This window comes from Capricornis sumatraensis, chromosome 14 (assembly GCF_032405125.1).
Source record: "Capricornis sumatraensis isolate serow.1 chromosome 14, serow.2, whole genome shotgun sequence".
Classification (NCBI taxonomy): domain Eukaryota; kingdom Metazoa; phylum Chordata; class Mammalia; order Artiodactyla; family Bovidae; genus Capricornis; species Capricornis sumatraensis.
In genome coordinates this window covers 50,561,612-50,589,081 of record NC_091082.1, presented here as the reverse complement: position 1 = coordinate 50,589,081, position 27,470 = coordinate 50,561,612, and the positions used below count along the sequence as shown (strand labels likewise).

The 27,470-nt window shown below is 42.6% G+C and overlaps 1 protein-coding gene across 1 annotated transcript in view; it reads left to right on the top strand.

Moving 5' to 3' along the window:
- Positions 1-27,470, top strand: part of KIF1B (kinesin family member 1B) — a 142,133-nt gene that overhangs the window by 107,568 nt on the left and 7,095 nt on the right. Inside the window, exons 34-44 of the mRNA XM_068986130.1 lie at positions 2,235-2,343; positions 3,871-3,937; positions 4,601-4,685; positions 6,635-6,740; positions 18,534-18,648; positions 19,430-19,563; positions 20,279-20,340; positions 24,264-24,409; positions 24,598-24,837; positions 25,963-26,034; positions 27,049-27,170. Coding sequence (XP_068842231.1) covers positions 2,235-2,343; positions 3,871-3,937; positions 4,601-4,685; positions 6,635-6,740; positions 18,534-18,648; positions 19,430-19,563; positions 20,279-20,340; positions 24,264-24,409; positions 24,598-24,837; positions 25,963-26,034; positions 27,049-27,170 — 1,258 coding nt within the window. The remainder of the gene's footprint in view (positions 1-2,234; positions 2,344-3,870; positions 3,938-4,600; positions 4,686-6,634; positions 6,741-18,533; positions 18,649-19,429; positions 19,564-20,278; positions 20,341-24,263; positions 24,410-24,597; positions 24,838-25,962; positions 26,035-27,048; positions 27,171-27,470) is intronic.

Sequence of the window (27,470 nt, the reverse complement as noted above, 5' to 3'; positions counted from 1 at the left end):
CCCCTTTAACTTCAGTGGCGGACATTTTTTTGCATGTTACATTTGTTGTGCATGTTCATGTATCTTGTTTTGACTTTTCTTTGTTTATTTTCATCCTTTTTCCTCATTGCCCACTTGCCACATTCCCCCCCACCCCATGCTCATTCTCCACCTCTGTGCGCCTTACCTCCATCCTGCCTTCAGACCATGAGAGAAAGATTGAGCTGATCCGATTTCTCATATCTGACTATGTGAATGTGCATGTGTTGGACACATTTTCTGAGCATGCCAACGTGCTTGCCTCCTCCGCCATTGCCACCTTCCAGGATGGGGCTGACCCATCACCGCCTTTTCTCTTTCTGCCAGTTCCCAGCTGCCAGCCTGAGAGGGTACCTAAACGAGATGGTTAGTAACTAAATTAGCTCTGCCTTAGATGTAGAACCATCCTCAGGGGCCAGTCCCAAAGCCTGGCTGTCTGTGTAGGAACCACTGATGTTTCTGTTTGCTACTTGACCTGAGTATAGAGTTCACCACATTGTCAAGGTCATGTCACATTTCCTTCAGAGAGATTTTTAGGAAGTACCTTCTCTGTTTATGCCATTTTCACATCATGGGGCGGGCTCCTTAGGTTTGTTGGTTTGGATTATTTGCAGTGGTATTATTAATTTGAAAGACTTTTTAATAGTAGATGGCTTAAAAAAAAAATGCTTCAGGTTTTGCTTTCTGACCCTTAGATGCACACCAGTAACCCCTGGTTACCTTCTTGAGTAGCATCATCACCAGCTCACCTGGAATTCAGCTAGGGTGAATAATGCCGACAGGTCATGCATAGTGCTGCAAGAGTCATAAAGCCCCTTTAAGATTCATTGCATCAGTGGTTTCTCACAATATCTTTTCAGATAGTAAGCTAATATTATGATCTTCATCTTAGAGGTGAGGAGACAGACTCCCAGCGGTTAAGTGACTCAAGCAGGATTTCAAAGCTAGTTAGTGGTCGAGTGATAATTAGATCCCAGGTCCCCAGACTCTCACACCACTGCTCCCAGATTCAGAGCAGAGAACCCTCTTCAAATAGCCAAGATTTCAGGATTTCTATGTAGTGTTTCAAAATGCCCACCTTGTAGAATCTGACATTCTTGGAAGTACTAGGGTTTTGGTTAATGTATTTCATCAGTACAGATAAGGTCATGGAATTTACATTTGAAGAAAATGGGTAACAGATCATTCACAGAATCCTGTGTCTACAGGTTAGACCCGTGGTTCCCAGACTTGTCCATACACTGGAATCACCAGGGGGGCGTCAAACCTCTGAGAGGACTGAGCCCCATCCCTGGAGATTGTTCTTTAATTGGCCTACGGGATGGCCTGGTCCATCTTTGAGATCCCCAGGTGATGCTCATGTGCAGGAGGTTCAGGAACCACTGGGTTAGGGGACAGGTGCTCCCCACACTGGAGAAGGTAATGCACCCCACTCCAGTACTCTTGCCTGGAAAATCCCATGGATGGAGGAGCCTGGTGGGCTGCAGTTCATGGGGTCGCTAAGAGTCGGACACAACTGAGCGACTTCACTTTCACTTTTCACTTTCATGCAATGTTCTTGCCTGGAGAATCCCAGGGACGGGGGAGCTTGGTGGGCTGCCATCTATGGGGTCACACAGAGTTGGACACGACTGAAGCGACTTAGCAGCAGCAGCAACAGCAGCTGCCCACACACACCACACACAGCAAGACCCTCCCCAGCGTTGGCTCTCCCACGTTGTTATGTGCTCTGCATGCTGCAAATGTGAGAGCCTCTGCTGCTGCTGCTGCTGTTGCTGCTGCTGCTGTCGCTTCAGTCATGTCTGACCCTTAGCAACCCCATGGACTGCAGCCTACCAGGCCCCTCCGTCCATGGGATTTTCCAGGCAAGAGTACTGGAGTGGGGTGTCATTGCCTTCTCCGTGAGAGCCTCAGGAAGGCTTTTTAATGGTTTTGTGAGCACATTTATGCTGCACAAAACCTGTGTTCTCATCATTGGCTATTTTGTTGAGAGGGATAGAAGGAGAAAGATGCTGACCCTCTGTTTTCCTTGTTCCCTGAAGTTAGAGGTGCACATAGAGTTGGTTAAGTGTCTCTGGGTCTCCTGCACTGAAATCTGTCCCCTGATTCTTGCTGCCTTTGGCAAGTGTGTTCTTGAAGACTGACATTAGAGAAACTTGTAGCTTTGCAGAGTAGATTTGGACCACATGTTAACATTTTCCAAAAACTTCTAAAAGTTCCAGCCACCAAGTTAAATACCATGAGCAAAACCAGCCTTGGCCAGAGCATGAGCAAGTATGATCTTCTGGTTTGGTTTGAGATCAGTGAACTGGAGCCTACGGGAGAGTAAGTCCAACTTTCTATATTTTAAAATATGACAATTTTGCAAAATTAAAAAATGTAATTTTGAGTCTCTTTGTCTTCAGGTTCACAAAATGTCACATTCTAGTTTTGAACTGAATTTTAGGGGTGTTTATTCTTTGAATCAGATGTTTGTCAAAGAACTACCCAGTATTACAATTTACTTTTTTAAAAACTGTTTTCTCATTTATTTCCTCATAGAACATACCATATTCTTATTCAAATGAGAAAAATCTAGGCTCAGAGAAATTAAATAATATGACCAAGGAAGCAGTAGGATGGGGTTTGAACTCAGGACTGTCAGCTTCCATAGGACATCTTCTTTTATTTCCACATTTTATAACAGTAAACAATACTTACTGAGTGATTTAACTTCTTGTTAGCAAGAGCATGGAGATTGGCACTTTGTTACGAGGAAGGACAACCTACATACTGGGTTTTATCAGCAAACAAGCAAATGGAGTCAGAAGCATATTGTGCACAATGGGGCCAGAGACTTATACCCACATCTCAGGGGCTTAGGGGACAGAACATTTCCATAGACCAGGGTTTCTCAACCTCTGCACTCTTTGGGGGCAGATGATTCCCTGTGGTTGGGGGCTGTCCTACATGTTATAGCTATTTAACTGCATCCCTGGCCTCTACCCATAAAGTGCCAGTAGCCCCCTCCCCTCCAGTTATGACAGTAGACATTGTCAGATATCCTATGGGGGCAGAATCACCCCCAGTTAAGGACTTTTGGCTCCAGTCAAAATAATCAGCATCGGCTTACTCTGAGTTGTGTTAGACTCAGTGGCAAATGTAATCACTGTTTATACTTCTCTCAGAAATGCTTTTGAAAAACACAAAAGAGATCCCTCTCCTGAAACAGAGAGAAGAGGCTATATCAGTTAAAGGATAGGGGATAAATGTAATCTTAACGGTCCTCTGCTTATCATGGGTACCACCATCACAGTTACCTCCAGGAAACATTTATTGAGTTCCTGCTGTGTGTGAGGTTTGGCTCTATCGATCCTGTAGTAGTCATCAGTAGTGACATTACTTTAAGGAATTTGACTTTCTGTAAACAGATCCATAATGTTATTATAACTTTCATTATGACAGAGAAGTTATAGTAAATGGTTTCCACTGAGTTAATTGCTTTCTGATTCTTAAAAGTCTGAAATTATCTCTTCCTTATCTCCTGACACTTGCCATGGCAGTAATACATTATTTATAGAGTATCTGTTAGACAGGGAGCTGGGATGGAGCCAAAAGGTGTTACTGCCATTTGAACACTTCAGTCTAGTCAGGATGATGAGACATGGATACGGAGAAAGTTTCACTTAATGCAAATGACTGTGTGATTTTATGTCCACTCCAGATGACAAGAAGGATGTGGGGTCGGAGTTTAGGAAAACAGAAACCACTGAGGGGTAGCACGACCAGGGAGGACTTTGCAGGTGAAGGTGCAATTAGTTATTAGCACAAGCATCCATCTAATCTCTTTCTTTCATATTTCTTTTTTTACAGATATATCCCAGCCGTGGTGGACCATACAGCAGGCTTGCCCTGTCAGGGAACATTTTTGCTTCACCAGGTACTAACGAAGGAGCCAAAAAGGGCCTAGAAGGGAACACCAAAAAGAGTTAGAATAAGAAATAGCCCTCTGTTTCTCTGCCTTTTTATCTTCATTTGAAGGAAATTCGGAGGTTGGGAGACTTTGCCCTATCCTTTCCTTAAAATTTCTCAAACCTTGGCTTTTGTGTATAAATACATATATTAAAAGAGCCATTTTGAAAGAATTTGTTTAATTCAGTTATTAGAATGCATGCAGCTCCCCTGTGGTTTTATGCCATTTTCACTCTGTGATGTTAAGAAACTCTGCTTTCACAGCTGGAAGGTTTTAATGGAGACAGAGAAGTAAGGTTTCAGTGGACTGAAAATCCAGCCATGAAATGCAGATCCCTCTTTGGCAAATGGAAAGTAGTTTTAATCAGTGCTCAGAAGTGCTTGTGAACCAGATGGGCTCACTCTGGGATCTACAGTCTGGGCATTTGTTCTTAAAGCTGTATCAGCACCTAGCTCTTCCTCAGTCCCTCACCTGTGTCCCTTCATTCAGAATAACAGTGTGGACAGCACTTCCCATCTCTCTCCATACCTCCCCTTCTTGCCACCACCACACCAGACATTCCAACAAAGGGCAAACAAGAGGAAATAAGAGATGGCCCCAGCTAAATTGCAGCCCTGCTCTATTACCTAGGGCATCCAGCGGAGGATCACAGTGACCATCATCCATGAGAAGGGGAGTGAGCTCCACTGGAAGGATGTTCGTGAGCTGGTGGTAGGTGAGTACATTTCTTCAGATGAGGATGGAGCCAGGCTTTTTTAGAGATGTGATTGGTCCCTGTTTGGAGAACAGGGAGTATGTGGAAGACTGCACTGGAGAACATGACCATCAGAAGAGACTTTGAGTTCAAAAGTACTCTTGTTTCCCAGCTCCCTTCATAGGTTATGCAACTGCCATTATTTTTCTCAAGGACTATGGGAGTGGTTCTGTGCCAAAGGCCCTGAGAAGGCCCCAGAGAAGCCTCTGCTCCTTCTGCACTTTTGATCTAGTGAGGAACAGCATGTGTATGTGTCCAGAGCTGTTTGAGGAGTGAGTACCCAATGAGGACAACTGAAACAGACCTGTGCTAGGAGAGCGGACAACAAAAAAGATCCAAGAGGACTGGTTAGCTGGTAGGAGTGCTCTGAGTAGATTAGAGAGAAATTGGAGGGTTTTGTTTGTTTGTTTTTGCAGGCATTTGGAGTTAGAATCAGGAATGTCTAATGAGCAAATGGCTAGAAACCTATGGCCAGAGAGGAGAGACAGAATTGAGGTCCTGTGAGAGGAAAAGATTGAACCAACAGCATCAGCTGTAGAATGAGAGGCTAAGGCAGGGGCCTGAACCTGTTTTTAGCAAAGGTGGACCCATTTGGCAGAGGTGAAGCCTCAGAATTACATTTTAAATGTAGAAAATAAAGTACTTGGGATTACTAAGGGAACTAATAATATTGAAATACAGTTGTTAAAATACTAAACAAATTTGTAACATAAGCTCTCTATTGATGTGTTAAATAAGCAGAGGGTCCAATTTGTATCATTTCAGAGTGGTAATGAGTGTCATATAGTTGACATTAGTGTGATATGGAAACATCTGTGGTTTCTGCCTGGGACAAAGGTATAAGTACTGCTCAGTCTACTGTGGTTTGTGCCCTCCCGTTGTAATAGAAGGAAAAACCAGTTTCAGTTAGAGGCTCCTGAAAATAAAGTTGTTACAGTTTAGTCCTTCTGAATTTTATGCATAAACCTCTTGGGTACCTGCAAACCAAATTAGGGACCTCTGGAAGGATGGTTATATACTCTGTCCTATCCAGGACAATGATTTTCAAGCTTTTCAAAATTAATTTTTACACACAAAAAAAGAGAGATGCTTTCTGACCAGAATGGGTGGTAAGCAGAGGCAGCAGTTATTAAGGCTTTTCTGTAACCCTGTAGCTTATTATTTTTTAAAACAAGCATGAGATATGGCAGGTGCTTTCCTGAATGCTCTAAAAATGTTAGTTCACATAATATAACATAGCATATAATATGATCATAAAAATCTTTAAAGGGCGGACTTGTTTTTCCCACTTGGCAGGTGAGGAAAGTGAGGCTCAAAGAGGTTGAGCACATGCCCAGGCCTCACAGACAGTTATTGTCAGAGCTGAGATTTGAACCCAGACACTCCTGCTCCAGAGACTGTGTTTTGAAACTCTGTGCACTGCTGCATACCCTAGTCTTAGTATTTGAAAACAGAATTGTAAGATGTTAAACAAGAAAGTGGTATAATGAAGGCAGTGGCTTAAGAACATTATAGAAGGTGAGTGTGGGGTGGATTGACAAGGAGAGACATGAGAGCAGCTGGGAGACCAGTTAAATGACTGTTGCTTGTCTCTGATCAGAAGGGGATGACCTCCCCTGATGAGCAGGGCAGTGATGTTGGAAGTAAAAGTCAAGATAAATATGAGAAGCTCTTTGAACAATGAATAAATGTTCCCATTTGACTGAATGTGGGATGTAAAGGGGAGACAGAATATGGAGAAGAATGGAAGACTGAGAATTCCCACATTAGACTTTGAAACTACAGTTAACCAAATGACTCCTCCGGCACCTGAAATTACACAGAGGTCTCACAGTCTCATTTTGGCTTAATGGATTATTGTTTTATTTTTAAATGTCCCCATGTCCTGGTTTCTCTCTTGTCTCTCTCAGGCCGAATCAGGAATAAGGCTGAGGTAGATGAAGCTGCAGTGGACGCCATCCTCTCCCTCAATATCATCTCTGCCAAGTACCTGAAGTCGTCCCACAACTCTAGCAGGTGGGCCACTAGGGCGAGTGATGAGTCAGCCCTGGGGGTTGATTACTTCACCATTAGATTCTTCATTCATTAATGACTCCCCACCTTCTCACTTAAACTCCCTATTTCCTTCTCTGCCTACCCTGTTCTTCAGAAATAAATAACATAAACCATTGGAGATACTCATATATTATGTTACTCCCAGAGAACAAAAATATTCTTTCCTTTGGGGAGTTTGAACATTGTAGCACAATGTTAGAGAAAAAGCTGTAGCTGTAGTACAATGATAGAAAAAAAGCAGAAGAAAACTCAGCATGCCACCCAAGGGTTTACATGTAGATTAACTGTGGCTAAGACTAAATGTCTTCCTATGAAGTGATTGCTGGAGAAAGACCTCTCAGCCTTGGGTGTCATGGAAACCTGCTCTCCAAGGTGTAGTGAACTCTCTTGTGTTCATCTTTGCTGCTGCCAGTGTTGGCTCAAGGAGTTTCGCTAGTTCACTTATGCATTAAAGGCAATAGATTATTATAAACTCTTCTGACCAAGATTGGCTGCTATAGATAATGAATTTTAATTTTAAGCTAGTTTCCCCTCAGAATTCCATTTTTGATCAAATAATGACAGAATGCATAAAATACATAGCTATTCTGCTTTTCCATATCAGACTATAAATAAATCTGCTGGGGTGCATTTCCCTCCCTGGGGAGGGAGTCCTGTCATTGTGCACAGAGGCTCCATGTCTTTATGAAGTGAGGTCTGGGGGACAGGAGTGGCTATGTGTTCTAAGGTGGGTCAGAACACAACCTTCGAATTACGGGATTTCTCTGTGGTCTACCTGCTCCTAAAAAGTTGCTCCTATCTATTGGCAAGCAGGAGAGGATAAATAAGACAAGAACCAGATGCAGAGTTAAAAGTTTGGGCCAGGGTTAATTTCTTTCCATTGCTCCCTTGTGTTTCTGATTTGCATAGGAATGAGGAAAAGGAAGCAGATGTGTGTTTGCTTTTTTGCCTGTTGGAGACACTGGCAGGGACTGTGGGCAGAAAGGGAAGGTGACTGAGAGGGGTATACATATGGGGTGGGGGGTGGGGTGGCAGAAATAAAGCAGGCTGCTCTGATCTCCCTTGGCCTCTTCCTAGGCAAAATCTTGAACAACACCATTCCTGTGAAGTTAGCATTAATCCCACACAGCATTCTCTCTGCTGCCAGACGTTTACAGAAAGTGTTCAGCTGGCATTCATCACATTTTCCTTGCAACTATGAGAAACATATCTTAACCCTCCCTGTGGTACTCGGTGAAAGATGGTGAAACATGGTGCTTCGTTGATGTACTGGTTGTGCTAAACTTGCCTCCATTAGAGTAACCTTAACCTGTCCTTTGACTCATGCCTGGCAGTGGGTTAGATGTGTAGAAGATTAATTTTACTTTGTTTGAAGCAACTTACCTTGGCTTCTCCTTTGTTCAGCAATTGTTCTGCCCTTTGGAACTCAGAGAAAGTCGTGGAGGTTGGAATCTAGCCTACAAGTAATGGGGGATAAAAAGGCCTTCATTCCAAGAGCACCACAGGGCCCTGCTTGGCATCACCACCACCAGCAGGGACCTGGAGTCAGAATGACTGGCCAGAGACAACCTGGAAACTAACCCCATCACCCTAAAACCCGAGACTGTGAGCCGTGTGGCAGAGCAGTCCTCCTGGGTTTCCTTACCCTGCTGCTGCCCACCCTGGTGCCCCTTCCCAATAAAATCTCTTGCTTTGTATTAAAAAAAAAAAAAAAAAGAACCAACTTATCTTTCCCAATAGAAGCTTAGAGTTAATTAATCAAAAAAGTTGCTGAAGTTAAGAATCTTAGAAAAGTACAACTTTCCAAAACTGAACCAAGAAGAAATGGAAAATCTTAACAGACCCACCACAAGCATGGAAATTGAAACTGTAATCAGAAATCTTCCAGCAAACGAAAGCCTAGGTCCAGACGGCTTCACAGCTGAATTCTACCAAAACTTTAGACAAGAGCTAACTAACACCTATCCTACTCAAACTCTTCCAGAAAATTGCAGAGGAAGGTAAACTTCCAAACTTATTCTATGAGGCCACCATCACCCTAATACCAAAACCTGACAAAGATGCCACAAAAAAAGAAAACTACAGGCCAATATCACTGATGAACATAGATGCAAAAATCCTTAACAAAATTCTAGCAATCAGAATCCAACAACACATTAAAAAATCATACACCATGACCAAATGGGCTTTATCCCAGGAATGCAAGGATTCTTCAATATCCACAAATCAATCAATGTAATACACCACATTAACAAATTGAGAAATAAAAGCCATATGATTATCTCAATAGATGCAGAGAAAGCCTTTGACAAAATTCAACATCTGTTTATGATTTAAAAAAAAGCCCTCCAGAAAGCAGGAATAGAAGGAACATACCTCAACATAATAAAAGCTATCTATGACAAACCCACAGCAAACATTATCCTCAGTGGTGAAAAATTGAAAGCATTTCCCCTAAAGTCAGGAACAAGACAAGTGTGCCCACTTTCACCATTACTATTCAACATAGTTTTGGAAGTTTTGGCCACAGCAATCAGAGCAGAAAAAGAAATAAAAGGAATCCAAATTGGAAAAGAAGAAGTAAAACTCTCACTGTTTGCAGATGACATGATCCTCTATATAGAAAACCCTAAAGACTCCACCAGAAAATTACTAGAGCTAATCAATGAATATAGTAAAGTTACAGGATATAAAATCAACACACAGAAATCTCTTGCATTCCTATACACTAATAATGAGAAAATAGAAAAAGAAATGAAGGAAACAATTCCATTCACCATTGCAATGAAAAGAATAAAATACTTAGGAATATATCTACCTAAAGAAACTAAAGACCTATATACAGAAAACTAGAAAACACTGGTGAAAGAAATCAAAGCAGACACTAATAGATGGAGAAATATACCATGTTCATGGATTGGAAGAATCAGTATAGTGAAAATGAGTATACTACCCAAAGCAATTTAGAGATTCAATGCAATCCCTATCAAGCTACCAACGGTATTTTTCAAAGAGCTAGAACAAATAATTTCACAATTTGTATGGAAATACAAAAAACCTCAAATAGCCAAAGCAATCTTGAGAAAGAAGAATGGAACTGGAGGAGTCAACCTGCCTGACTTCAGGCTCTAAGGCCACAGTCATCAAGACAGTATGGTACTGGCACAAAGATAGAAATATAGATCAATGGAACAAAATAGAAAGCCCAGAGATAAATCCATGCACCTATGGACACCTTATCTTTGACAAAGGAGGCAAGAATATACAATGGATTCAAGACAATCTCTTTAACAAGTGGTGCTGGGAAAACTGGTCAACCACTTGTAAAAGAATGAACCTAGAACACTTTCTAACACCATACACAAAAATAAACTCAAAATGGATTAAAGATCCAAATGTAAGACCAGAAACTATAAAACTCCTAGAGGAGAACATAGGCAAAACACTCTCCAACATACATCACAGCAGCATCCTCTATGACCCACCTCCCAGAATATTGGAAATAAAAGCAAAAATAAACAAATGGGACCTAAGTAAACTTAAAAGCTTCTGCACAACAAAGGAAACTTAAGCAAGGTGAAAAGACAGCCTTCAGAATGGGAGAAAATAATAGCAAATGAAGCAACTGACAAACAACTAATCTCAAAAATATACAAGCAACTCCTGCAGCTCAATTCTAGAAAAATAAATGACCCAATCAAAAAATGGACAAAGAACTAAATAGACATTTCTCCAAAGAAGACATACAGGTGACTAACAGACACATGAAAAGATGCTCAACATCACTCATTATCAGAGAAATGCAAATCAAAACCACAGTGAGGTACCATTTCATGCCAGTCAGATTGGCTGCAATCCAAAAGTCTACAAGCAATAAATAAATGCTGGAGAGGGTGTGGAGAAAAGGGAACCCTCCTACACTGTTGGTGGGAATGCAAACTAGTACAGCCACTGTGGAGAACAGTGTGGAGATTCCTTCAGTCCAGTTCAGTTCAGTCGCTCAGTCATGTCCGACTCTTTGCAACCCCATGAATTGCAGCACGCCAGGCCTCCCTGTTCATCACCATCTCCCGGAGTTCACTCAGACTCACGTCCATCAAGTCCATGATGCCATCCAGCCATCTCATTCTCGGTCGTCCCCTTCTCCTCCTGCCCCCAATCCCTCCCAGCATCAGAGTCTTTTCCAATGAGTCAACTCCTCGCATGAGGTGGCCAAAGACTGGAGTTTCAGCTTTAGCATCATTCCTTCCAAAGAAATCCCAGGGTTGATCTCCTTTAGAATGGATTGGTTGGATCTCCTTGCAGTCCAAGGGACTCTCAAGCGTCTTCTCCAACACCACAGTTCAAAAGCATCAATTCTTCAGCGCTCAGCCTTCACAGTCAAACTCTCACATCCATACATGACCACAGGAAAAACCATAGCCTTGACTAGACGGACCTTAGTCGGCAGAGTAATGTCTCTGCTTTTGAATATACTATCTAGGTTGGCCATAACTTTTCTTCCAAGGAGTAAGTGTCTTTTAATTTCATGGCTGCAGTCACCATCTGCAGTGATTTTGGAGCCCCCCAAAATAAAGTCTGACACTGTTTCCACTGTTTCCCCATCTATTTGCCATGAAGTGATGGGACCGGATGCCATGATCTTCGTTTTCTGAATGTTGAGCTTTAAGCCAACTTTTTCACTCTCCTCTTTCACTTTCATCAAGAGGCTTTTTAGCTCCTCTTCACTTTCTCCCATAAGGGTGGTGTCATCCGCATATCTGAGGTTATTGATATTTCTCCCGCCAATCTTGATTCCAGCTTGTGTTTCTTCCAGTCCAGCGTTTCTCATGATGTACTCTGCATAGAAGTTAAATAAGCAGGGTGACAATATAGAGCCTTGACGTACTCCTTTTCCTGTTTGGAACCAGTCTGTTGTTCCATGTCCAGGTCTAACTGTTGCTTCCTGACCTGCATATAGGTTTCTCAAGAGGCAGGTCAGGTGGTGTGGTATTCCCATCTCTTTCAGAATTTTCCACAGTTTATTGTGATCCACACAGTCAAAGGCTTTGGCATAGTCAATAAAGCAGAAATAGATGTTTTCCTGAAACTCTCTTGCTTTTCCCATGATCCAGCGGATGTTGGCAATTTGATCTCTGGTTCCTCTGCCTTTTCTAAAACCAGCTTGAACGTCAGGGAGTTCATGGTTCATGTATTGCTGAAACCTGGCTTGGAGAATTTTGAGCATTACTTTACTAGCATGTGAGATGAGTGCAGTTGTGTGGTAGTTTGAGCATTCTTTGGCATTGCCTTTCTTTGGAATTGGAATGAAAACTGACCTTTTCCAGTCCTATGGAGATTCCTTAAAAAACTGGAAATAGAACTGCCTTATGACCCAGCAATCCCACTGCTGGGCATACACACCGAGGAAACCAGAATTGAAAGAGACACATGTATCCCAGTGTTCATCGCAGCACTGTTTATAATAGCCAGGACATGGAAGCAACCTAGATGTCCATCAGCAGATGAATGGATAAGAAAGCTGTGGTACATATACACAATGGAATATTACTCAGCCTTTAAAAAGAATACATTTGTTTCTGCACAACAAAGGAAAATATACGCAAGGTGAAAAGACAGCCTTCTGAATGGGAGAAAATAATAGCAAATGAAGCAACTGACAAACAACTAATCTCAAAAATATACAAGCAACTTATGCAGCTCAATTCCAGAAAAATAAACGACCCAATCAAAAAATGGGCCAAAGAACTAAATAGACATTTCTCCAAAGAAGACATACGGATGGCTAACAAACACATGAAAAGATGCTCAACATCATTCATTATCAGAGAAATGCAAATCAAAACCACAATGAGGTACCACTTCACACCAGTCAGAATGGCTGCGATCCAAAAATCTGCAAGCAATAAATGCTGGAGAGGGTGTGGAGAAAAGGGAACCCTCCTACACTGTTGGTGGGAATGCAAACTAGTACAGCCACTATGGAGAACAGTGTGGAGATTCCTTAAAAAATTGCAAATAGAACTACCTTATGACCCAGCAATCCCACTGCTGGGTATACACACCGAGGAAACCAGAATTGAAAGAGACACATGTACCCCAATGTTCATCGCAGCACTGTTTATAATAGCCAGGACATGGAAACAACCTAGATGTCCATCAGCAGATGAATGGATAAGAAAGCTTTGGTACATGTACACAATGGAGTATTACTCAGCCATTAAAAAGAATTCATTTGAATCAGTTCTGATGAGATGGATGAAACTGGAGCCGATTATACAGAGTGAAGTAAGCCAGAAAGAAAAACACCAATACAGTATACTAACACATATATATGGAATTTAGAAAGATGGCAATGACGACCCTGTATGCAAGACAGGAAAAAAGACACAGCTGTGTATAACGGACTTTTGGACTCAGAGAGAGAGGGAGAGGGCGGGATGATTTGGGAGAATGGCATTCTATCATGTATACTATCATGTAAGAATTGAATCGCCAGTCTATGTCTGACGCAGGATACAGCATGCTTGGGGCTGGTGCATGGGGATGACCCACAGAGATGTTATGGGGAGGGAGGTGGGAGGGGGTTTCATGTTTGGGAACACATGTAAGAATTAAAGATTTTAAAATTTAATAAAAAAAAAATAAAATTAAAAAAATAAATAAATAAAAAGAATACATTTGAATCCGTTCTAATGAGGTGGATGAAACTGGAGCCTATTTTACAGAGTGAAGTAAGCCAGAAAGAAAAACACCAATACAGCATACTAATGCATATATATGGAATTTAGAAAGATGGTAACGATAACCCTGTATGCGAGACAGCAAAAGAGACACAGATGTATAGAACAGTCTTTTGGACTCTGAGGGAGAGGGCGAGGGTGGGATGATTTGGGAGAATAGCATTGAAACATGTATAATATCATATATGAAACGAATCACCAGTCCAGGTTTGATGCATGATACTGGATGCTTGGGGCTGGTGCACTGAGATGACCCAGAGGGATGGTATGGGGAGGGAAGAGAGCGGGGGTTCAGGATGGGGAACACGTGTATACCTGTGGCGGATTCATGTTGATGTATGGCAAAACCAATACAATATTGTAAAGTAATTAACCTCCAATTAAATTAATTTATATTTAAAAAATAAAAAGTTGCTAAAGTCAAGAATAATAAAAAGATACAGTATTTTAAAGATACAGTGTTTTAAAGTATTTAAATGTACATAAATTTGTCAAGCTCTTGCTGTAGGGCCAAGGCCTTTTCTTTAATTGTAGGCTCATTTATTAGACTTCTGACTGTCTTTGTGACAAAGCCACACCCATAATTTATCATCTATAATTTTCAGTTTGGTGGAACTAGAAACTTATGAAGAAAATATAAGTGCAAAATCCTTTAAACTTTTTATCATGTATCACCAAAATTTTATTTCCCTCTTTCTTTCACATTCATCTCACCCAAACTTAATTGAACAGCTGTTTTTTTTAAACAACTCACCATTATCAAGTCTTTTAAAGACATTCAGTTTAGTTTTCACACTTAGTTTTGTTTCACACTAAACAAACATTCTTATTGCTGTTATGTTTCAGTGATTTATCTAATATTTAATTAAATTAGATCATTGTAATAACAAACACAACTGCATAGACAGGTTTGGGACCAAATACTACTGATACTTGAGAAGCACAAAACTCAGCTCTTTGGAGCAAATTGTCTGGGCCTATGCATGTATACTAAGTCGCTTCAGTCATGTCCAACTCTTGGTGACCCCACGGACTGGGGGTTTCTCTAGGCAAGAGTACTAAAGTGGGTTGCCATCTCCTTCTCCACTGGCCCTATAAGGTACCTCTTTATTTTAGAATAATGCTCAGTGAGAAATGGATGTCAGTCTTTACATTCTAGGGTTGTGAAGACCATAAGTTCATATGGTGAGTGGCTAAATGGAGTTTGGTTAAGAGAGCTTTTGTTCTTTCTGCCTAAAGGTTTAGTGTTTAAAGTTGAACTTAGAGAGCTCCAGTTGGGTGTATTAAGTATACATGATTAGAGGGCACTTGTGATCCATTGATAGTGGAATGCAGCTGACAAGACATTGCTCCTTTTCTTCCCGGTCCTACATTTCTCTTACCTAATTGGTTTGGTTTTCTCATAACTCCACAGCAACTTCCTACCATTTCCAATAGTAAATCACCTCCTAAAGGGAAGGTAATCAAAACTGTCTCCCTTCCACGTCCAGCATTTCCTTAACACAACGTCTCAGGAGAGGGACGTTGCCATTGTTAGCCGTTTATCAAACTGTGTCCCATGAAATTCGCTGTTAATTGTCCACTTGAATTCACTTTGCTTGTCAGCAAATTTGTGTTTTATATCTGTTTTTTTCTCTCCTCTCTCTCTCCCTTTTTTCCTTTTTTTATTTTTTTGACTTTTGCTGTACTAATGAAAGTTTTTTCTATGTTTTTGCAGGCTCTTTCTTGATAAGGATATTCCTAGGTATTTTCTGTTTGCTTTTTTGCACATAAAGATTCTGTTTTATCAGAATGCTTTATGTCTTATGTTGCTTTGACTGCTATTGTAATTTAGTAGTTTTCCCCTATGTAAACTTGCACCCACCTAGGAATAGAGCAAGACCTCACTCTGCACCATTGTGCCCTGGGTTTTTCTAATGCATGTGTAGTTTCACTTGTAGGTTCTTGAGTAATCTGTAGAGTTCATAATTATTCTGTCGTTCCATTTAGTAAACCTGCTCATTTTATTCTTATGCCGTGTCAAGTTTTCCCTTCCACATTGCAAAGTAGAATGTTACTGCCCTCATTTCATATGGAATCTCAGGCTTTTGTGATTGTTTACCTTTTTCTTTGTTTTGTCCTGTGTAGTATCAGAGACCAGTTCAGTTATTTGGGTAGCTGAGTCTGTGAGAAATATTTTTTATTTTTAAACACTTTTCTTTGTCCTGTCAGGACTACTTGTCTCATTTATTTCTAGTTTGGTAGTAAAAGAAATTTCCTCCCATCTCTCTCTTCATCTGATTGAGGAAAGAAAAATGAAGGAAGTGACACATAACGGTATAGGCTAAATGTTTAAGATGCATATATACAAACACCCACACAGCACATAAACACACACTGCTTTTGTTTCGAATACCTTGAGAAACCAACCTGGGGTTATTTCCTGACCACCTTAGAGCCATGCAAGACAGCATGCTTTAGGACTCAGCCCAGTTTCTAACTGCCAGTTCTCTTGCTCGCTTGAGTCCGTGGACATTACTCACGCATCTTGGTTGTAGTTTGTATGACCTCTTCTCAAGAACTGCCACCCTTGGTGAGTATTTTGGAAAAAAATGTGCAACCGTAACTCCCAAGCACCAAACAAATCAAACCGAAAAACAAAAAAACCCCACCTTTTTCTCCCCATCCCAATACAGGGAGATTTTAGTGATGTAAGAATTTTTCTATGTTAGCCAAGTTTCTATCAGAGAAATTTCTTCTTTAGGTTAAATGAAAACCAGACAATAGGAATGTGAAGAGGCTTTTGCACACTCATTCAGGACACTTGTCTCATTTGAGAGGGAATCATGAACCATAAATCCTGGCCCCAGGAAGCGCAAGTTCTGGTTCATTTCTTAATGAGTCACAGGTCCAGGCAGCAGGACTAGGAACTGTCCAGGGTCTCCAGGGTAACACACGCCATCACCCTACGAAGGGGCTTTACTTGACCTCAGCACAGGCGGGCCCAGACTGCAGGGCCACAGGTAGGCCCCATTTCAGGTCCCTTGGCAGACACTGGGATGCAATAAAAGAGCCGTCTCAAGGACAGAGCCCTCAGGTGGCTCCTCTGAAGTAATGGATTCCACCACCCAACGTCAGAAGCTAAAATTTAAACCAAGCTAAAATTTAGATTCAATCAAAACAGGGCTCTGTGGGTGCATAAAGGGCTCTCTGGTGAGCCCAGGGGCAGGGGAGGGCCTTGTGTCATCCTCCGTGGTTGCTGTTTGGATCCCTTGGTTGCTTCGTCCATCTTTGTCTTGCTGTCTCTCTGTTCCTTTGGTATCTGTGTAGGGAATTTTCTTGACCCCTTATGCACTACCTTAAGAGCTAGATGTTTGCAAGAGTATCATGTACAGCTGATGACCCTGGAACAACATGGGCTTGAACTGTGTGGGTCCACTTATGTGTCGATTTTTTTCAGTAGTAGGTACCACAGCACTCCATGATCCATGGTTGGCAAGTTGTACGTAGATTTTTTTCTCTTTTTTGGCTATTCTGGATCTTCATTGCTACGCAGACTTTCTCAGTTTGGGTGAACAGGGGCTACTCTTTGTTGCGATTCGTGCTTCTCACCGCAGTGGCTTCTCTTGTGGAGCACGGACTGTAGGCACTTGGGCTCAGTAGTTGTGGTGCCCTGCAGCATGTGGGATCTTCCCAAACCAGGGCTGGAACCCATGTCTCCTGTGTTGACAGGCAGATTCTCAACTACCGGACCACCAGGGAAGTCCTATACACGGATTTTTAAGAGCATGGAGGGTCAGCCCCCTACCCCCTGTTGTACAAGGGTCAACTGTACTTCAGTATGACTTACAACTGTACTTCTAGAAGCAGCTACAAGATGTAATCATCAGGCTTCAAACACTAGCACTCAGGATGAGGTGTGATTATGGAATTCATTTAGAAGTATTGTTTTCTTTTATTATTTCTGGAGAAACAAGCACAGAGGTGTGTTTAGAGAGAAGATATGCCAACTATTTGCCAACATCTAGAAAAGACAGCTGCAGTGAGATTACCATTTGGTAAGGAGCAAGGTGGAATGTACTGAGCAGGGAATAAAGTGCACAAACTCCAGTTTGTATCAGGTGAGGTGTGTTATATGTCCAAAGAGCGTGGTGCTGGACAGCCCACTCTTCAGGGGTGGACAAGGTGTTTTCCCTGACAGTTCTCTCGGGGATTGAGTTGGGAGGTGATCTCTGACTCTGCTGTTGAACTCAGGATGGTGTTTCAGGTAAGACCTGCTGAACCAGAAGGTTTAATGCCAGGTAGGGGCTATGGTGTTTTTACTGGGAGGAAAAAAGAAAGGTATTAGGACAGTTTACAAAATCAGTTTATGGGTGTTTATTAAATAATCAAACTTATAGTTGTTATTTTTTTTTTATAGTTGTTATTTGAATGTTAGATTCTTATGGGGATTTTTGGAAAACTGATAAATAGTAGTTGGCTAGCTCTGGTACTAAAATCATTTTCTTTTACTGAAATGTCAGCTAAAGATAACCTCATATTTTATTTAAAACAAGTTTCTCTATGCTGTCTCTCTCATCAGTCCTCCTAGATGTGTGTGTGATGTTTCTGAGGTTCACCAGGATGGAACTGACACATGAAGAAGGCCGCTTCAAACGATTGATCCTCTGTTTCCTGCCCTGGTCACTGACTCACGGAGGAGCTCACTTAGTCTTTCTTATTTTAGTTTCTGTCCATACTCATTTCTGCTTTTCATCTTAATTCTTTTGATTGATCTCACTATGTTGATGTTTATAGGCAGGGAGAAAAGAGGCTGGAGGCTGACCTTTTTCTCCCAGGAGATGAAGGTTCTACTCTACTGACAGAGTTTGGGAAGTTAGAACTGTGGGTCACTGTGGGTTCTGCAGCATTTCTGATTGTGGCATTACCTGGCTAAGATGACTTCAGGGCTCTACAGCGTTTCCGACTGTGGCAGTACCTACGCTGAGGTACCTGCAGCTTTAGGTGACCCCTCTTGCCTTTTCGACCATAGGACCTTCTATCGTTTCGAGGCCGTCTGGGATAGTTCCCTCCATAATTCCCTCCTTCTGAACCGAGTGACACCCTACGGGGAAAAGATCTACATGACCCTGTCGGCCTACCTGGAGGTGAGAGAACCCGCAACTTGAGTTACCGTGACCTGCCAGCCCTGCACAGTGGGCAGGTTACAACAAGGAAATGGGGAGGAACGATGTGACTGATTGTGTCTTCCTTTGTCCCAGCTCATCTTCCCAGCTCATCCTTAAGTTACTTATTATATTATACTTTGCTGACTACTCTGGTTACGTTAGGTTCTGTTCCCAGTCTCCAGTTAACCAAAAAGTCGCATAACTTCTATTTTATTCTCAGTTTTAGTAGCCTAGTCCCCATCCATCAGAGAATGCTTAATTTTAAGAAAACAGCCTCTTGTTTTTAGAAGTTGTGGATGGAGCCTAGTAGTGGCTAACATCGCAGATGCTAGATCTAGCCTGTCTGAGTTTAGGTTCCCTGTGCTATCACTTAATTGCCCTCCTGTCCTTGGACGAGTAATTTCTCCTCTGTGCTTCAATTTCCTCATCTCTTGAACAAGGGTAATGATAGTATTAATAGCATTTACCTAAGAAGGTTGCTGAGAGGTCACAAAAAGGGATTTAGGGCAAACAGTGCTGGGCATATGACAAATAATAAGTATCAGCCATTGCCTACAGAAAAAAATTGAAAAAATTTGAAAAAATTTTGAGAAAAGTAAAGCACCTACAAGGAATACTGCCTGACCTTACACGTATTGTCTGATTTGCTGTTGAAATAAATTGTTGGTAGAGCTGAAGTCCTCCACCCACCACGTCTGGGACCAGCTTTCCAATGCCATGGTGCCCAGACTGTGGTCACAGCTGTTCCGTCTGCTTTCAGCTGGATCACTGCATCCAGCCCGCCGTCATCACCAAGGACGTGTGCATGGTCTTCTACTCCCGGGACGCCAAGATCTCACCGCCACGCTCGCTGCGCAGCCTCTTTGGCAGTGGCTATTCGAAGTCACCGGACTCGTAAGCTTTGGAAATGTCGCCTCGGGTTGGTGGGCCCCATACAAATGAGCAGTCTCAGGGTTCTCAGCCTATAAACCATTTGGTAGCTGACACCTGGAGTGCAGTGAGGTAGATGTTGGCATTTAGTAAAATATTAATAGATGGATGAGTAGTAAAGGAAGGAAGGCATGTTCCATTGTGAACACTTTTCCAACAGTTTTGTAGGGACTGAGTGTTGTTTTAAATGTCATTATTATTATTTCTAACAGCTTACTGTTGGGACGTTCTTATTCTTAAGATTTATTTCTGTTTTAGATACATAAATTTACATTGAGAATAATACAGTGACTACCTGTGCATCACCACTGAGCTTAAAAATGGTTACTAATGCAGTAGAAGTTTCAGTCCCCTTCCTAACCACATTCCCTAGAAGCTGGTGTTTATCATTTTCATTCTACTCAGACCTTTACCCCTTCATCTCTTCTTTCTTGTAAGAAAAGGCAAAATTCAATTTTCGCATTTGTATTATACATTTTCCAGTTTGTCATTCAGTTTTTTCCTAAGTTCAGAATAGGAGAAGAACAGCGACTGATGAGAGATGTCTATAATTTTGCAGACATCTGAGGGTGGGTTGCAGTTCCAGCACAGGAGACAATGTTTTAAGCAGAGAGAATTGAGATTCTTCCTGTTTTTGTGCTGTTTGAAGTTAATTGTTTATTTGTTTTAATTTACATAGCAATCGAGTCACTGGAATTTATGAACTCAGTTTATGCAAAATGGCAGACACAGGAAGTCCAGGTAAGCTCTGTGGATCAGGGAAGGGAGAGTTACCTTTGCATTTGACTGCAGTACACTATATCAAAAGTTTATCCCACCCATGCAGGATGGATATACATTTTTGAGACACCAGTTATATTTTACAAGCCACTTTGGTGGTGATGGTAGGAGTTACCATTTTCTGAGTTACGACACTGTTTGCTTTATGACATGCTATACAGTTATAAAAACTGTATAGAACAGATTGTTACTAGGCTGTGGAATATTATCAGTATAACAAATTCAAGCATATTATGAGAATTCCCTGGTGATCCAGTGGTTAGGACTCAGTGCATTCACTGCCATGGCCCCAGGTTCAGTCCCTGGTCAAGGAACTAAGATCCTACAAGCCCTGAGTCATGAACCCCCTCCCCACCCCCTCACAAAAAAAATTAAATGTATTACAGTGAATTTGGTTTGGAAAACTTCAGAACCATTTCCCTTCCTCCCTTAGCCCCAAAGATAACTTGACAGTGTGACTTTACAGGTACCGTCAAACTAGAATTTGAACTTCCTATGCTATGGAAAGACAAATGATTAATATTAAGCTGAGCTTGTTCTGTGTCCCTTTTTATGTCTCTGTGGAAAGCTGTTATTCCTCCATTGTGGTGGCCTTAAACAGCCCTCTGTGTTTCCATGTTTGTGAAACTGGAACAGGGACAGAAGTATGGGTTTTTCAAAACATTTAGTGTAAGTTTGAATCATTTTGGAGAAAATATGTGGAAAAGAGACTGAGGCCCACATGTAAGAATGGAGATAAAAGGAAGATTCTGAGTATGAATCTAACTCCCATAGCAGCTAATTACAGTGTCTAGAGAATTCCTTCAGAAATTTTTAAATTAACGTAAGTTCATGACTTTTAAGGGCTTCCCTGAGAGCTCAGTTGGTAAAAAAATCCAACTATAATGTGGGAGACCCCAGTTTGATTCCTGGGTGGGGAACATCCACTGGAGAAGGAATAGGCTACCCACTCCAGGATTCTTAGGCATCTCTTGTGGCTCAGCTGGTAAAGAATCCACCTGCAATGTGGGAGACCTGGGTTTGATCCCTGGGTTGAGAAGATCCCCTGGAGAAGGGAAAGGCTACACACTCCGGTATTCTTGCCTGGAAAATTCCATGGACTATACAGTCCACAGGGTCGCAAAGAGTTGGACAAGACCAAGCGCCTTTCACTTTCACTTCACTTTCATGTCTTTTAAATTTGAAACCAGTTCAGTTCAGTCCAGTCACTTAGTCGTGTCCAACTCTTTGCAACCCCATGAACTGCAGCACGCCAGGCTTCCCTGTCCATCACCAGCTTGCAGAGCCTACCCAAACTCATGTCCATTGTGGCGGTGATGCCATCCAACCATCTCATCCTCTGTCGTCCCCTTCTCCTGCCCTCAATCTTTCCCAGCATCAGGGCCTTTTCCAGTGAGTCAGCTCTCCACATCAGATGGCCAAAGTATTGGAGTTTCACCTTCAACATCAGTCCCTCCAATGAACACTCAGGACTGGTCTCTTTTAGGATGGACTGGTTGGATCTGCTTGCAGTCCAAGGGACTCTCAAGAGTCTTCTCCAACACCACAGTTCAAAAGCGATAATTCTTCAGTGCTCAGCTTTCTTTATAGTCCAACTCTCACTTCCATACATGACCACTGGAAAAACCATAGCCTTGACTAGACGGACCTCTGTTGGCAAAGTAATATAATGTCTCTGCTTTTTAATATGCTGTCTAGGCTGGTCATAACTTTCCTTCCAAGGAGCAAGCGTCTTTTAATTTCATGGCTGCAGTCACCATTCACATCGATTTTGGAGCCCAGAAAAATAAAATCAGCCACTGTTTCCACTGTTTCCCCATCTATTTCCCATGAAGTGATGGGACCAGATGCCATGATCTTAGTTTTCTGAATGTTGAGCTTTAAGCCAACTTTTTTCACTCTCCTCTTTCACTTTCATCAAGAGGCTCTTTAGTTCTTCCTCACTTTCTGCCATAAGGGTGGTGTCATCTGCATATCTGAGGTTATTGATATTTCTCCCGGCAATCTTGATTCCAGCTTGTGCTTCCTCCAGCCCAGCACTTTCTCATGATGTACTCTGCATACAAGTTAAATAGGCAGGGTGACAGTATACAGCCTTGACGTACTCCTTTTCCTGTTTGGAACCAGTCTGTTGTTCCATGTCCAGTTCTAACTGTTGCTCCCTGACCTGCATACAGATTTCTCAAGAGGCAGGTCACGTGGTGTGGTATTCCCATCTCTTTCAGAATTTTCCACAGTTTATTGTGATCTACACAGTCAAAAGCTTTGGCATAGTCAATAAAGCAGAAATAGATGTTTTTCTGAAACTCTCTTGCTTTTTCGATGATCCACCAGATGTTGGCAATTTGATCTCCAGTTCCTCTGCCTTTTCTAAAACCAGCTTGAACATCAGGAAGTTCACGGTTCACGTATTGCTGAAGCCTGGCTTGGAGAATTTTGAGCATTACTTTACTAGTGTGTGAGACGAGTGCAATTGTGCAATAGTTTGAGCATTCTTTGACATTGCCTTTCTCTGGGATTGGAATGAAAACTGACCTTTTCCAGTCCTGTGGCCACTGCTGAGTTTTCCAAATTTGTTGACATATTGAGTGCAGCACTTTCACAGCATCATCTTTTAGGATTTGAAATAGCTCAACTGGAATTCCATCACCTCCACTAGCTTTGTTCGTAGTGATGCTTCCTAAGGCCCACTTGACTTCACATTCCAGGATGTCTGCCTCTAGGTGAGTGATCACACCATAGTGAGTAACTGGGTCGTGAAGATCTTTTTTGTACAGTTCTGTGTTTTCTTGCCACCTCTTCTTAATATCTTCTTCTGTTAGGTCCCTACCATTTCTGTCCTTTATTGAGCCCAGGTTTGGATGAAATGTTCCCTTGGTATCTCTAATTTTCTTGAAGAGATCTCTGCTGCTGCTTCTAAGTCAGTTCAGTCGTGTCCGACTCTGTGCAACCCCATAGACGGCAGCCCACCAGGCTCCCCCATCCCTGGGATTCTCCAGGCAAGAGCACTGGAATGGGTTGCCATTTTCTTCTCTGATGCATGAAAGTGAAAATTGAAAGTGAAGTCGCTCAGTTGTGTTCGACTCTTCGCGACCCCATGTACTGCAGTCTACCAGGCTCCTCCGTCCATGGGATTTTCCAGGCAAGAGTACTGGATGGGGTGCCATTGCCTTCTCCGGAAGAGATCTCTAGTCTTTCCCATTGTATTGTTTTCCTCTATTTCTTTGCATTGATCTCTGAGGAAGGCTTTCTTATGTCTCCTTGCTATTCTTTGGAACTCTGCATTCAAATGGGAATATCTTTCCTTTTCTGCTTTGCTTTTCACTTTTCTTCTTTTCACAGCTATTTGTAAGGCCTCCTCAGACAGCCGTCTTGCTTTTTTGCATTTCTTTTTCTTTTTCTTGATCCCTGTCTCCTGTACAATGTCACGAACTTCTGAAACCAGTAAAACATTTTAAAAAATTAACGGGAAATAATGGAGGCAGAACCAGTTGGTCACCTACCATCTTGACTGAGCCATGAAACATGAGGGAGGTGCATATAGTCCTTTCCCACTTTTTTCCTCTGAGTGTATTTTTATATATTTGAACCAATAGTGTGCAGACTATTTAATCTCTGTGTTTCCACTTAACACAACATCTAGCATTTTCTCAAGTTGCATTACCAGCTTCATAATTATCTAAGAATGTAAAACTCTGTTTTAAAAGAAGTTTAGACAGTTGCTTTGGCACAAAAGGTATACATTTTTATTATAATACCCCATGTATCTTGAGACACAACTGTCCTAGTGTGCCATATGTATGAATTATTCATTCTTTTTGCGCTAAAATTAGACTTGGGTTTTTCTGTGGGGAAGAAAAAAAAGTGGTTTCCTCTTATCTCAGGCATGCAGCGGAGGAGAAGGAAAATCTTGGATACCTCAGTGGCATACGTGCGGGGGGAGGAGAACTTGGCTGGCTGGCGGCCCCGGGGAGACAGCCTCATCCTAGAGCACCAGTGGGAGTTGGAGAAGCTGGAGCTCCTGCACGAGGTACTGGAGGGGAGGCAGGCACAGGCAAACTCTTGGGTGAGATGCCCCAAATATCCTCTTATGCTCAGCTGCTGCCTATGACCAGGGCTTGGCAGTTTTCCTTCACAGTGGAGGCATGATATAATACTTTGCTTATTAAGACCTTGATGAGCTTGCATTTGCTGAGGCTGTACTGTTGTTGTTCTTAGGTGGAGAAAACCCGCCACTTTCTGCTGCTCCGCGACAGACTGGGTGACAGCATCCCCAAATCCCTGAGTGACTCGGTGTCCCCCAGCCTCAGCAGTGGGACCCTCAGCACCTCCACCAGCATCTCCTCTCAAATCTCAACCACCACCTTTGAAAGTGCCATCACACCCAGCGAGAGCAGTGGCTACGACTCAGCAGACATTGAAAGCCTGGTGGACCGAGAGAAAGAGCTGGCTACTAAGGTGGGACTCTCTGTCTCTGCTGAGCACTTCCCCCTGAGGCTCTGTGAGCTGGTCTTTCTGTTTTCTCTTTTGCATTTTCATCTTTCTTTGAGGGCCTCTGATTCAAGGCCTCTGATTCAGGTGCTGACACGGTGAATATAGGAGTAAAGAAGACTTAATTTCTACCCTTAATAAGTTTACAGGCGAGTGGGTGGCCAGCTTTTAATAGAGGTGTGATCTGAAATGCTGTGGGAGGCAGAGGAGAGGCCTGCCCAGGAGGGCACTCATGAGCTGACCTTGGGAGGACACACAGGCGAGAGCCAGCAATGTCCTGCATGGCCAGTCTGAGGGAATCCGCGCAGGAGAGGGACAGGAGATGGAGCTGGGGAAGCAGGCCAGGGTCCAGGTCATGAAGAGCCTGAGTGCTGGAGCAGAGCATGCAGAGTGCTCTGGGAGTGACCTGGGAGTGCTTCAGACGGGTATTTGTGTTTTAGAAAGACTGCTCTGGCAGTAATAAAGAGGCTACATTTGTGGGGAGGAGACTGGAGGCAGAAAGAATTCTCTATTTCCATAATCCAGATGAGAAATGATCGAGTTTTTAACTATGGTGGGAGTATGTGGGATGAAGAGGAATCGTGAGAGAGATGTTTGGAAGGTAGAATCCACATTGTTTGTGACTAGATACCACAGGGGCAGGCAGAGGGCTTGTTTAGGATGACCACCAGGCATGTGGGTCTGGGCAACTGGCTGACAATGGAATATAAAAATAAGAGGGAGTCTGTAATTGTTTCAGTAATCGAATGATCATCTAGATGATTTAGGAACATATATCATCTAGAAATCTCTACCTTTTAGTACCAATGCAAGTTGAGAATTAGAGATGCCATTGCATTCTTAAATACTTTAAACTGTGGTGTTTGCAGTAATTCACTTTTGCAGTTTTGAGAATGGCTTTTTATCCACTCATATTATCATCTTTATTAGGCAGGTCCAAGGCTTCCCTTGCTATATTCCTAGCTAATTTCCCAGGTTATTTGAGCAGCACCTGAGCTCCACTGTGGGTCTTGGCATGTTATTTTCCCTCTGTGCTTTAATTCAGGGCTTTGTTTAACCATCAAAACTTGCTCTTCTCATTCTCTTCCCTAGTGCCTGCAACTTCTCACCCACACTTTCAACCGAGAATTCAGCCAGGTGCACGGCAGCATCAGTGACTGCAAGGTGAGCAGCTCCTGTTTCCTGTCCTCAGGTTCTGCTGCTTTTCGGTGGCTTGAGATGGGCCTGGTGTTATGTCTGAGGATGTCTGACATACCTCCTCCTGCATTTATTTATTTTGTTTTTCAGTCAGAACACTGACTTCTAAAGATGAACATATCTCTTTCTCTGTCTCTTAAATCAGTTATCAGAGGGAAACATTTGGCTTTTCCCTGGATCCCTTGCAGAAGAATATTCTGTTGAGGGTGATACGTTATTATATGGCAGGGCACAGCAAGTTCTGAGTTTCTTAGTGGCATGAAATTTTGTTGCTGTCTATAGATAGTGAGGTGAACACTTGAGAGAACTTCTGCTTCACTCTCCTTCCATCATCATCCCGTTTCCTGCTCTTCCCTAGCACGCCAAGCTTTCTGCCTTGGGTCTGTGTACACGGCCTGTTCATTTGTCTGGAATAATCTTCCAGATAGTCCCATGATTGGCTTCCTTAACTATTTCATCTTTCTGCTTAGATATTGCCTCCTTGAAGTGAATTCCCTTAACCATCCTCTGTGAAGCCAGCAGCTCTCTGAAACTTTTTAACCTGCTTCCCTGGTTTCTCTTTTGCTGTAGCATCGATCCCTGCCTGACACTTCTTAAAGTGTTTGTTGATTGGTTGATTCTCTGCCTTCTCCACTTAGAATGTAAGTTTTAGGAAGGCAGGGCCCCTGCCATGTTCTTAGAATAGTACTTGTTGTTCTCAGTGCTTGGCATGCATAAACAGGGTCTTTGTCAATGAAGGAGGCTGTAGCAGTATAAAACATAGGCATATTTTATAAATATAAAAAGCAAGCCTTGCCTCTTTTGTAAATTTCTTTATTCCTGTTGTGACACGTAGGCCATAAAATATTTGTAGAAATTGTTTCCTTGCAAGGCCTGAAACACAGGAGATTTGTGAGCGTGAGGTCCCTGGCTGCCAAAGCGCCTCACTGCGGAGTCCTTGTGTTGCCCTGGACCTCACTTGCGAGCTCTGCTTTCTTCCAGCTAGCTGACCTCTCTCCCGTCGGCCGGGACCCCTCTGTGTCCAGTCTGAGCAGTTCCACCCTCACTCCGTCCTCTACCTGCCCCTCTCTGGTGGATGCTAGGAGCAACTCCCTGGATCAGAAGTAAGTACCCGGACCTCACCGAGAGAACCAAGGGAACCGCCGACCTTCTGCTCGCCCAGTGGCTCCCAGCCGAGGGCAGCACCATCTCCCAGGCAGCTCTGGGAGATATGTGGGAGCCTTTTCTGGATGTCACAGTGGCTTGGCAGGTGCTCATGCCATCTCTGAATATCACACCTTCCTAAATCTCTGTACCGTATCACTGACTCCTCTTCTTCATCCCCCTTTGCTTGATTTGTTCTTCAGTTCACAACCCCGGTTGTCTCCCCATTCATAGCAGACACAGGAAGCCCCATCTAGGGA